Source organism: Geotrypetes seraphini, chromosome 8 (assembly GCF_902459505.1).
Source record: "Geotrypetes seraphini chromosome 8, aGeoSer1.1, whole genome shotgun sequence".
Lineage (NCBI taxonomy): Eukaryota > Metazoa > Chordata > Amphibia > Gymnophiona > Dermophiidae > Geotrypetes > Geotrypetes seraphini.
In genome coordinates, this window is record NC_047091.1 from 160,403,335 (window position 1) to 160,416,807 (window position 13,473).

At 44.1% G+C, this 13,473-nt stretch overlaps 1 protein-coding gene across 17 annotated transcripts in view; it reads right to left on the reverse strand.

Moving 5' to 3' along the window:
- Positions 1-13,473, reverse strand: part of ATXN2 (ataxin 2) — a 735,162-nt gene that overhangs the window by 157,238 nt on the left and 564,451 nt on the right. For 12 of the 17 annotated variants that reach the window (XM_033955181.1, XM_033955177.1, XM_033955169.1 and 9 more), the window contains one exon: positions 10,076-10,142. In XM_033955181.1, coding sequence (XP_033811072.1) covers positions 10,076-10,142 — 67 coding nt within the window. The remainder of the gene's footprint in view (positions 1-10,075; positions 10,143-13,473) is intronic. The other 5 variants (XR_004540365.1, XM_033955173.1, XM_033955167.1 and 2 more) reach the window with 1 other exon arrangement.

A 13,473-nucleotide genomic window follows, 5' to 3' on the forward strand; every position in this document is an offset into this window, starting at 1 on the left:
GAAGATGGCGACAGGAGAAACCAGCGTGATAAGCATGGAAATCTGAAGTCTAGGCCCTCTCAGAAATAGAGAGAGTCCTGGCCGCAGGAAGATGCGAAGTGTCATTATGCCCATAGAGACAGTCCGAACTTGGAATCTGTTAGTACTACCTTTAGGCATATATATCCTATGCCACTACCAGACACATGCAGCGCAGCACAGAGGCCCAAATAAGAAGGACAGTTACCAACAGACAAAGGCTCAATCTGCAGGGACCCCAAGAGAGACAATGAGATACCCGTGTGAAATACAGGGCACTATATTACTGCTGATCTCACTGTGCCGTGAGTTGCCATATGTCGACCCAGTCCGGAGACAAACCAAGACTGGGTGACCTAGCACAGGTTACGAGTCTCTCTGGTAATCCCCTTAAGTGCTAACCCCAAAGTCCAATTAAACTAGCAGCTTCATTCAAGGGAATACAGCAGGAATACAGACATAGACATATAAATCTGCCCAAGCTTGTCCCAAAGCTGGTGAAACACGTACAACTTGTCTGAACCGGAAAGGAGAGAAGCCCGCGGCATACCTGACCAAAGTCAGCTGGAAATAAACTACCGGAACGCTGCAGCTCTCCTGCTATCGCCGGAGACCCAAGCGCACGCATGATTCTCGCTGACATGTGGCCGCTACATCAACGCTCCTAGAAACATAGTCGGATTCAAGCCCCGCAAAATTTACCCTGCCGCGGCCTGCATAGAAAGAAAATCAGACTCGGGGAATAACCAGAAGAACGGTGCAGTGCTTCCCACAGTGCCGGAAAAAACATGTCCCATCTCATGTGCACTACTATAAACCGGCACCTGCACATGGCCGTGACAAACACCGACGAAAGAGAGCCTCAGAATAAACAGGACGAGCCGTTTAATGCTTTGAATAATAGGCAGTAGAATTTCAATTGAATTGAATTGCTTGCATGGGTAGCCATTGAGAGTCTAAGAAGGCAGTTGTAATATGGTCATATTTTCTCAGGGAGTAGATCAGTCTGAGGCCGGTGTATGTGTTTTTTTTACTGTTGTTTGAACTTCAGGTTCTGTTTGGGAGTCTTAGTACTGTGGGTTCGGCAAAAGTATGTTTAAGGCATGGATATTTTATTGAGGCTAACTTTTATGACTAGAAATCCGTTGAGGGAGCCAGGACTTTCCCGCCCTTTGCATGCATGCGCTTGGTTTCCTTGTTGGTTACAGCGCAGCAGTAGTGGTGCGATTTCATGCAAGCACTTGTTCTCCTTATTGGGTTTCAGTGCAGCAATAGTATTCCCCCTCATACCTAAACAACCGTTTAAACCAGATCCTCACCTCAAGACAAAGAAGAACCCCGAACCCTTTTGCCTTTCCCTCACTCAAGGGCACTCAGCGCAAGAAGATGTTTGACAACCTTCTGGCAACGCAAGCAGCAAAACTCAACCATCCCATCTCCAACCTGCTGACGGCAATGGGCAACCTCAAAACATTCCAAAAACAAATCAAAACCCTGCTTTTCAAAAAATCCATCCAAATATCTTAACCCTCCCATCCCCATACTCCCAGATAAATTCTCCCCTAAATCCCCCACATAGAAAACCTCTTCCTCCCCAAAACACCTACCAAATAAACAGATCCCTGAAATGTATTGTAACCTTATTTGTACTCTAACTGTAATCTATTTGTTATATCACACAGTTACGTACTGTCAATTTACTATCCAATTTGTAAGTTCCTTCGGAATCTATCCAGCTATCTCTCCTCTGTTGCAAAAAAAAACAACCCCACGTTGTATCTTCACTGGAAATGTCCAGTCAACTCTTGTTATCCGCCTTGAACTGCAAGGTATAGGCGGAATAGAAATCCCTAATGTAATGTAATGTAATACATACTCACAAACTTGTTGTTAGGGCCAGTTGAAGCCAGTAAGAGCTGGTTGTGCAGCACTAACAGGGCAGAATGTAACAACTGTAGTCTCCTGGGTTATTTTTAATTTTTAAACAGAGAAGGGAAAGAAGAAAAAATTGAGACCCAGTCAGACCCTCTAGCAATGGAAGGAGGGTGAGGCAGGGATCTGGGGGGCCCAGGTATAACCCCTAAAGCCGGCACCGTTCAGCCGGACACCCCTGTCTCACTGAAGAGAAAATCTCAACAGGAGAAATAGCATTGCCAGCTCACTGAAGAGAAACCTCAACAGGAGAAACAGAATGGCAGTCTCACTGAAGAGAAACCTCAACAGGAGAAAATAAAGTTCCAGTCACAGCCAGAATCCAGGAGCTATTCGAATAGCGACCATCACCTGCTGGGAGATAGAGCATACTAGATACAGGAGGAGTGCCAGCCAATAGGACCACCTGTTAATCAGTTTCTCTATCTCCGCCTGCTGGTAGATATGTGCTATCCATTGGTCTCTGGATTCATCTGCTGCTGTTGCTAAAGAAAAGACAATTACAGTCAATTAAAGCTAATTTAAAACTTCCTTTCAGACCAGCATTGCCTCAGGTTTTGGTTTTTTTTTAAACACAACTGTAGTAAGCAGACCTCACTGGCTCTCAAAGCTATATGCCTTGCCTGAGAGGCGGCAAAGGCTTACAGCTTTCCTGTCTTCTGTATCGACTGCAATATGTATGACTACCTCCCTTCGGGGATCCAGGCATACATTTGCGATCGATGCATGGAGATGAATAGCTTGAAATGTCAGGTAAGACTATTGGAGGGAACAGTGATGGAACTCGAAGACAGAATCCGAGCACAGGAGAAGATTCTAGTGGAGTACAGCCCAAACGACGAGGTCAAGGATCTAGAAATGTACATAGAGGAAGCCCATCAGCACCATGTAGAGATCCCAGGGCTGGAAATCTGTACTCAGGAAACCCATGTGAGGAGAGAAGACACCCATGCAAACACAGAAGAAAACGAAGACGAGGTTGGAGACAACCGCACACCAGGAGGAATAGTGAGAGCACAGGAAGATGTCCCCCCATCCAAAGAAGTATCATTGGAGGAAGATGACTGGCCCTACTCCAAGGACGTGGACCTACGCCCCCCAAGGAACTCCCGAATAAAGAAGATGGGGATCATCGTAGGCGACTCCATTATACGACACGTGGACAGCCACACCGCAGGAGGAAGAGAGGACAGGGTCATCACCTGTCTGCCTGGAGCAAGAGTAAAGGATGTGACCAACAGGATCTCCAGGATCATAGATGGCGCACGGGGAGTGGACACCGCTGTGCTTATCCACGTGGGAACAAATGATGTGAGCGGGCGGAAGTATGACAGGGAAGAGATGAAGGGCCAGCTCCGCTCACTCGGAAGACAACTGAAGATCAGGGAGGTGAAGGTGGCCTTCTCTGAAATCCTCCCTGTACCAAGAGCAGATGGAAAGAGACAAGGGGAATTGCAAGTGATCAACGCCTGGATGAGACGATGGTGCGAAGACGAAGGTTTTGACTTCGTGCGCAACTGGACGGCGTTCTGGGGAAAAAGCAAGTACTACAGAAGGGATGGACTACACCTCAACAAGGAAGGAGCAAGAGTTTTGGCAGGCAACATGAAGAAAGCAATAGAGAAGGCTTTAAACTGAAGGACAGGGGAAAGCCGACAGTCGACCACCGGTCGATGGCACGGACAACAGGATGCCCCGACGTAGAAACAAAGGACTACTACTCATACACAAGAGAGGTCGACCTCACAGCCAACAAAGGAGAACAAGCAGGAAGGGACAACTCAGACACAGGAGGGGATGACCACACAGCAAACATGGGAGACAACACAGGAGCAGTAAAGGATACCGTAAATGAAACTGTAAGGACAGCCAAGAGTAGAAGGTCCAAAAAGGTAACACAAAGGGAACTTAGATGTATGTATACAAATGCTAGAAGTCTAGGAAACAAAATGGGAGAACTAGAGACGATAGCAAGACATGAGAACATGGATATCATTGGCATAACAGAAACATGGTGGAATGAAGAAAACAAATGGGACACAGTACTACAGGGATCGAGAAGGGCAGAAAGGTGGAGGTATTGCCCTATATGTTAAGGAAGGAATAGATTCTGTTGGAATGATTACAACAGACAGGAAAGAGAAGCTGGAGTCCCTCTGGATCAAAATTCCTGGTCACAATGGTGCAGATACAAAAATTGGCCTTTACTATCGTCCCCCAAGACAGGCGGAGGTTACTGACTCAGAAATGATGGAGGAAATCAAACAAGTATGCAAGACAGGCAATGTAGTTATATTGGGAGACTTCAATTTCCCAGGAATAGACTGGAAACTAGGAGCCTCCAAATGCGGCAAGGAGGCCAAGTTCCTGGAGGTGCTAGGGGATTGCTTCCTGGAGCAAATGGTAAAAGAGCCGACAAGAGGAGACACCACCTTGGACTTGGTCCTAAATGGTCTCACCGGACCGATAACAGAAGTAGAAGTCATGGTTCCACTGGGAACGAGTGATCACAATGTAATCAACTTTAAACTTGACATCGGGAAAGGGAAACATACCAAAACCTTAACTACCACCTTAAACTTTAAAAAGGGTAAATACGATTGCATGAGAGCCATGGTAACAAAACGACTCGAGAAGATGGTGGACAAACTTGAAACAGTAGATCAGGCATGGTGCCTATTGAAAAATACTATTGCAGAAGCACAAGATCTCTACATTCCGAGGATTTCCAAAGATCGGAGAACTAAAGGCAAAGGAGAACCGGCATGGCTTACCATACAGGTGAAGGAAGCCATAAAAGAAAAGAAGGACTCTTTCAGAAAATGGAAATGCACGAAGACAACCGAAGCCTGGAACAAACATAAAGATGAACAGAAGAAATGTCACAAGGCGGTGAGGGATGCAAAACAGGACTATGAGGAAAAAATAGCCCGGGAGGCTAAAAACTTCAAGCCCTTCTTTAGATACGTGAAAGGGAAAAAACCTGCAAAAGAGGCAGTGGGACCCCTGGACGACAAGGGAAGAAAAGGGTACATCAAGGAAGATAAACAAATCGCAGACAAACTAAATTCCTTCTTTGCGTCCGTCTTTACGAAGGAGGACACCTCAACAATACCTGAAGCGGAGAAACTGTTTACAGGAGAAATAGAGGACAGCCTCACCACAGTTGAAGTGAACTTAGATCAGATATACTACCAGATCGACAAACTTAAAAGTGACAAATCCCCTGGACCGGATGAAATTCACCCGAGAGTCTTGAAGGAATTGAAGGTTGAAATCGGAGAGTTATTGCAAAAACTTGCAAACCTGTCAATCAGAACTGGTCAGATACCAGACGACTGGAGGAAAGCGAACATCACGCCAATCTTCAAAAAAGGATCGAGAGGAGAACCGGGCAACTATAGACCTGTGAGTCTTACGTCTGTCCCCGGCAAGATGATTGAATCACTGATCAAGGATAGCATAGTTCAGCACTTGGACACACACGACTTGATGAAACCCAGTCAACATGGATTCAGGAAAGGGAAATCGTGTTTGACGAATTTACTCCAATTCTTTGAGACCGTGAACAAGCAAATTGATAGTGGAAAGCCGGTGGACATAATATACTTGGACTTCCAGAAAGCATTTGACAAAGTTCCACATGAAAGACTTCTCAGGAAACTACAAAGCCATGGCATAGAGGGAGATATACAAAGATGGATAGGCAAATGGCTGGAAAATAGGAAGCAGAGAGTGGGCATAAATGGGAAGTTCTCCGACTGGGAGAAAGTGACTAGTGGTGTACCCCAGGGCTCGGTACTTGGGCCGATCCTTTTTAATATTTATATCAATGACCTGGAAAACGGAACATCCAGTGAGATCATCAAGTTTGCAGACGACACAAAACTCTGCCGGGCAATCAGATCGCAGGAGGACAGTGAGGAACTCCAGAGCGATTTGTGTCGGTTAGAAAACTGGGCGGAGAAATGGCAGATGAAGTTCAATGTGGAGAAATGCAAGGTAATGCATTTAGGCAGTAAAAATAAGGAATACGAGTACAGAATGTCAGGTGCAACTCTGGGAAAAAGTGAACAAGAAAGGGATCTGGGTGTACTGATAGATAGGACCCTGAAGCCGTCGGGACAATGCGCGGCAGCGGCAAATAAGGCAAATAGAATGTTGGGCATGATAAAGAAAGGAATCTCGAGTAGATCGGAGAAAGTTATAATGCCGCTTTATAGGGCAATGGTCAGACCACACTTGGAATACTGCGTCCAACATTGGTCTCCCTACCTAAAGAAGGATATAAAACTGCTGGAGAGGGTGCAGAGGCGAGCAACTAAACTAGTGAAGGGTATGGAGAAACTGGAATATGAGGATCGACTTAAAACACTGGGATTGTTCTCCCTTGAGAAAAGGAGACTGCGTGGGGATATGATCGAGACCTTCAAAATACTGAAAGGAATCGACAAAATAGAGCAGAGAAGATTATTTACATTGTCCAATTTGACACGGACAAGAGGACATAAAATGAAGCTAAGGGGGGGCAAGTTCAGGACTAATATCAGGAAGTTCTGCTTCACACAGAGAGTGGTTGACATCTGGAATACTCTCCCAGGGGAGATTATTGCAGAATCGACAGTCCTAGGCTTCAAGGGCAAACTAGATGCATATCTCCTTGAGAGAGGCATATAGAGATATGGTTGACTATAGGGTAAGCCAGGTGTATACCTGGCAGGGCCTCCGCGTGTGCGGATCACCGGACTTGATGGACCGAAGGTCTGATCCGGAGATGGCGCTTCTTATGTTCTCTAGCTCAAAAATTGGGAGGAGGTGGGGAAAATGAGGGGAGGGACTTGATCAGTCTAGTGTTGCACCCTCAAGGTTGGACGGACCCCCGAAAAGGTCCCCCCAATGCTCAATCCGGCACCACATAAAAAGGACAAGAAGGTAAAAATCAAAACCCAACAGGCCCTCTATAGAAATAATTAATAGTAGTAGTAGTAGTACACCACACTAAAGAAAGACTGCACAGGCTTATCACCTTCAACTGCTGGAGACCGAAAACAGACTGATTATAGATGGGACTGCACAGTCCACTTGTACTACAGCCAAAAGTCATTGCCTCAGTCTCTACCTGCTGGCAGAGAAGTGTTAATCCATCTGTTGTGTGCCGTCTGGAGGGACGCTAAAGAATGGAGATGTACTCACAATTATGCAGTGCCAGACAGTTTTAAACAGCATTAGAATGGAGGAAAAGGATTTTCTGTCTCAGGAACACCTCCAAATGGATCCAGACTTGATATCTTCGGATTGCCAGCCTGACGCCAACTACGACCTCTGCCCCCACGGATCCTAGTTCACGTGGTCGGGGGGCAGGAAAGGCAGCCTACACCTTAAAACCCAGGTGGGTTTCAGTCCAGATGCATACAGTTTGCGCTTGAAACCCATGACAAGGTCACCGGCAAACAGACTCCCAGGGGAAGGTACCTAGTCTAGAAATGGTGGCACACAGCAGGCTGGCTCCTCAGATCCATCAGAGTTTCTCTGTGAAACAGCAGGCCGGCACTACAGGACTGCCTCCTTTACTCCGACAGGGGACCACCAGGAAGGGGTCTCAAGGCACTGAAGCCACTGAGAAAACGAACTGTAAGCGAAAAAGAAGAAAAAAAAGCAGAGCAATTGCAAAAGACTTCTGCACATATTGCTTGCAGAAATTGTAACTGGATATGTTTGCTAGGTCTCAGGCTAAGGGGGTGGAGCATGTGCTCAGAAATGTTTGTGGATTTCTGCAACTCCTGGACTGCAGGTTGGGATTGAACACCTAGAGCATGGAATCCGGAAGGGACGTAACAGAAGCAGACATACAAGAATACACACATACAAAGATTTTAAAAGTTATACAAACTGAACCTCATTCTGTCCTGTGTGTATACAGTATGTTTATCTATATTTGTATCTACTAATATGAAAATCATCCTTCCAACTAATCATCAGTTGTTTAAGATGTATCTCATTCCCCTAAACATAAGGTCAACTGTCTTTGAAAAGAATTAAGTATTAAATATCAATTTTAAAGGGAAAAATGGCACATGATCTGAATGTAGGAAATAAAAAAAAGGTCTGTTTGGCAAAATGTTAAAGCAACAGTTATAAAAATGGTTACTGTTCAGGTGCACTTGGGCTCCTATTACATGCTCAACCTAATATGCAAACTCCTCCTAGAACATGGCCTAGAAATAGTTTCCCTGGGCTAAAACAGAAGAGAGATGACAAGGAGCTAGAGACCCCCCCCCCTCTTTTGGTACCAAAATAGAGAATGAGTAATGATGAAATTTTACCTCAAAATATCTCTTTATAATTTTTTTCACAAGTTTCTGTTTATATAAAATAAAATACAAAGAAACCTACCACATAATGATAGAGCCATATAATCTAAATCAGTGTTTCTCAACATGCAGTACGCGTACCCTTAGAGAAATATAAGCCGCTTGTTAGGGGCATGTGCCGTCACAGATATTTCCTATCTGTCAGCTCGCCCACCTCTGCTTAAGCTTCCTCCGGGTATCCCTCTTTCCTGCCCGTCACCTTCCGTCAAAGCCAACCCAACCCCATCCCCCACTCCTCTCAGCTGGCTCCGACCTCTCCCCAGTTCCCCAACGATGCAACGAAACCAGCCTCTCGCGTCTGCCCCGGAAGTGTTCTTTCTGCAGCTTACGCAGAATGCTACAGAAAGAACACTTCTGGGGCACTGGCGGGACAGCGGGAGGCAGGCTTCATACCCCGATTCCCCCACCTACCAGCTCCCTGACTCTGTATTTTAAAATCTTTGGGCAGCCAGAGGTGCAAAGAAGCCAGCCTCTCGCCATCTGCTTGTCCCAGAAGAGTTCTTTCTGCAGCATTCTGCATGGGGGTGTGGGGGGGGGGGGGCTTAGGAAGGGAGGGAAAGAGAGATGCTGCTGGTGGGTGAGGGAACAGGAAAAGAGAATTGTTGGATATAGGTGTGGAGTGAGAGGAAAAGACATGGTGCACATGGGGAAAGGAAGAAAGAGGAAATTTGAGCATATAGAGAGAGATAGATGCATGGAGAGACAAGGATGAAAGAGAAATGTTGGATATGGTGGTGGATAGGGAACAGAAGGACAGCAGATTGAAGGGGATGCAAGGTGGAGGAATATTGGACATAGTGATGGAGGGCGAGATGTGGCATGGTGCTAGAGGAGTGATAGAAGGAGAAATGGGCATGGGGCTGGTGGGCAGTGGTGAATAATACTGCACATGCTCCAGGGGATGAGAGAGGGAGAAATGTTGGATATGACAGTAGAGGGGGTGGGAAAGATGTCTGTATCTCTCAAGACAGATGGACAGTGAGAGAGAGAGGGAGAGTCATGTTGCCAATAGGGGTGGAGGAGAAAGGAAGAAAAGTTGGACTCATGGAGGGACAGAGAGAGCTGTTGGTTGGAGAAGGGAATGAAGTCCGGAGGAGATGAAGCATACAGGAGGTAGAAAGAAATACTGGATGCAGTCAGAAGAAAGTGTAACCAGAGACTCATGAAATCACCAGACAACAAAAATAGGAAAAATGATTTTATTTTCAATTTAGTGATCGAAATGTGTCTGTTTTGAGAATTTATATCTGTTGTCTATATTTTGCACTATATTTTTCTATTTTTCGATAGTTGTTACTGAGGTGACATTGCATATTTTAAAATGAACTGCCTTGACCTCTCTGAAAACCCCCCCGAATATAAATGATAATTAAGATTTTTACCATGTGCATTGTTTTTTTTAATTTTGTGGTTACCATCATGTATTAATAAGATTATATTGTGTGTGTATATGGAAAATGGAAAAGATTACATTAAAATTAGTACTATTATCATGAGGATAGGGTCTGGGGCGGAGCCTGGGCGGGTCTGGGGTGGAGCTTGGGTGGGGGTAATCGGTTGATATTTGTTAAAACTTAGGGGATACTTGGCTTGAAGAAGTTGAAAAACACTGATCTAAATCTTTCCAGTCCCTAAACAAATGCATGCATTCACATTTCTTACCAAATAACATGGCTTGCTTAAGTGTCATATTCTTGTTGTGGACTCATGCAGCATGCAGTCTCAAAAACTAAACACAGATGGCTTCATCTCACCTTTACCTGCTCTATATGTCTTGGCTTGGCTCACTGGCATTGGTGTCATAGGAATAGGATACAAAGGCTAAAACCAAGGAAAAGCATTTCAGGATTAGTGTATAACTACAAAAATATTTCAAATAATCTAGACACTTATGATATCTAGTCATTAAGGAGGTAATGCATGCTGGGGCCACACATTATTTTGAATCAGTTACAGCATGACAGGAGTTTGTGGCAAGTCTGGAAGAGAGAGAGAGCAGGGTGATGGTGACACAAAGTATTGCTGCACCACCTTGGGATAACATTGAGTTCTCTTTGCTTATTGTGAGGGACCAGTTAGTGGAGTCTTAACTTGATATAACCCATTGGAATTTTGAGCTTCAGTTTGGAGACTGGAAGATTGAGGCTGGTAGGCGGGGGTTGGACTAGAAATGATTCTACTTTCTGTTTTTTTTTGCTCACTGTGACTGGTGATTTCCTTCTGTGGAACTTATGGCTGGCTGGTCTGATGTATTTAACCTTATTGCCAGTAACACTGGGTCTCTTGCAATTCATGGGCTTTTGGTGGATTTGGGTGAGCCTGTGAGTTGGAGATCAAAGGCCATAATACTGTGTAATGTTAACCTGAATAATTAACATAGCCATGACCTTGGTAAATGTAAAGCATTGCTCACTGGATTGTCATAGCTTAAACTAGTCTCCACTTTAGTGTACAAAATTTATTGTTCTCATCAGTTTATAGGGGTGATGAATGGGAGGGGGGCAGGAGTGTTTTACTTGTTGCAACTAAACAGATTTAACTGCATTCAGAGATAGTGGGTATTGGGAGTAGACTTTGAAGAATTAAGGTGGTAGTGGACTTTGGAAGGAGGGAAGAGGACTTACAGACTGATGGGGAAAATAGCGATTTTTACTATTTGTAGTGACTCTCGGCGTGACACATTATCTGTTTGGTTTTACTATATATTTTTAAACATTTGTTGTGACATATGCTTTTTCCTTTTTCTACCATGGATCCCTGATGAAGGATGTCCGAAACACGGACCGTGTTGGGTCCCCTGTTTGGTAAAAAGGTTTTAATATATAGTTTGGTTGTCACAATAAAATTTGCCTACATTGTTGTACATATCTGCAGTTTTGGCTTGTTTGAAAATATTTGGATAACGGGTTTGGGAGAGGGTAGGCATTTATGTGATGTTTCCTATAATGCGAAGGTATGGGGGCAAGGTTGGGAGTTGTGCGGAATCAAGGATAGAAAGAGAGGGGGCAGTTTTGGTATTCAGGTAGGGAGGATTTTGGGTACGGGTTGTGGTTAGGTAGGACAGAGTAATTACTGTTGCATTTATTTATGCTGGTGTGTGATAATTACTTATACAGTTAAGTAGCAGCAGCTAGGACTATTGAAGGAAGGGATTGAAGCTGCACTGGGAAGATATAATAATAATAATAATTTATTTCTTATAAACCGCTTTGAACTTCACGGTATAGCGGTATACAGTAAAGATACATTTTTACAGTACATGGGATACAAACGGTTTACAATAAAGATACATTTTGTCAGGACGTGTTATGCAAGGGGAGAGAGGGTAAAAGTTAGTCTCAAATCTAGAATTGGGGAGGCGAGGTAGAGAGGAGTGCCGTAGTGAGGAAGAGGAGGTTAGGCATTTAGAATTTGTTAAACAATCGAGTTTTCAGGGATTTTCTAAAGCCTGCGTATGGGGCTGGGACAGATTTCCCCTAGAGGTAACTATTTGATACTTTTCTGGTATTAGCAGACTGCAGTCATACAATGTGAAAGTTGTAACATGGAATGTGGAAGGTATAAATTCCTGATACCATCACAGTAATCACAAACACCCCAATAATTTTTTTTTTTAACCCAGCTGTGGAAAAAATGTAAGGAAAAGGGCAATGCAAATATCCAGCTACACACGCTAAAATATGTGACTTGTTAAGATTGTTCACCTAAGTAAAAGATATAGTGAATTGCTTATGCAGAACTGTTTTTTGAATTATTATTACCGGAGGTTTTTATGCCTTTGAAGTGACTCACCCTCTTTAGGTGGTGGAAGGTTTCTCCCTAATGGGGTTCTGAGGCTTTTCATCTGTGTATTATTAATTCAGCTCTTTGCCTTTTGCACAGCTGGTTTTTTGAACATATAAATTCCTCCATAAAGCAATCAGAAATATTGCAGCATTTACAGCATCATAAACTGGATATTGCACTATTGCAAGAAATTCATCTTAAGACAACTAAGGAAAAATAGGTTCTTACCTTGTTAAAATTCCCTTTTTCCCCCCCATGAAATTTTATTGAGTTTTCAGAGAAAATATAGAAGAACAGTAACTATAACAGAATTTCAATGAGATTCACAGCACATCAATGGGTAGTCAACCTCTTTTCGCAATAGCTCTTGTAGGGGAACTTCATTTGCATTCTTTTGCTCCTCTTCCCATCACTCTGGGCTGTCCTTCAACTTCTCAATTCTTAACAAAGCAGTCAGCTAGCCCTGGAAACAGAAGAGGGAGTAGTACAGGGACACTCCCCCTCAAAAAGCACAGTTACTTACCATAAAAGGTGTTATCCGGAGACAGCAGGCAGATATTCTCACATATGATGATGTCATCCACGAAGCCCGGTATGGACAGTTTAACAAGTGAACTGTCACTTTTAAGTTGTAAAACTTTGTGACTGCCCGCACCACGCATGCACAAGTGCCTTCCTGCCCGACGCCAGCTCAAGCACATGAGTTCTGTAAGCAAGCTAAGAAGCCTACCAGGGGAGGTGGGTGGGATGTGAGAATATCTGCCTGCTGTCCCTGGATAACACCTGTTACGGTAAGTAACTGTGCTTTATCCTAGGACAAGCAGGCAGCGTATTCTCACATATGGGACTCCCTAGCTTACTGTAATAGGATGGAGGGAGAGTTGGTCAGATAAGAGAATATAATTATAATAAATAATCATCACATCTGGAAAGAATTCCAGAGAATAGAGAAAGATGAACGTGTGAACTGAGGACCAAGTAGCTGCTTTGCAGATATCAGCAATGGAAGTGGAACGTAAGAAAGCAACTAAAGCTGCATAGCCTGGATACCATGAGTTATTATAAAATCTCCGAATTGCAGCCCATCCTGAGCATAGCAAAAAGAAATACAGACCGCAAGCCATATAGAAATAGATCTTTTGGTGGCAGACCGGCTCAACTTGTTAGTATGAAAAGAGGTGAGCAGTTGAAGCGATGCTTTATAAGACCGAGATCTTTGTAAGTAATAAGCTAAGGCCCGTTTACAGTAGAAGGTTTGAAGAGCTGTCTGGTAGAATGAGAAATAGATTTCAGAAAGAAAACTGGTGACACAATGACTTGATGGAAATGAAAATTCAAGACTACCTCTGGAAAAGTGCAGAGAAAC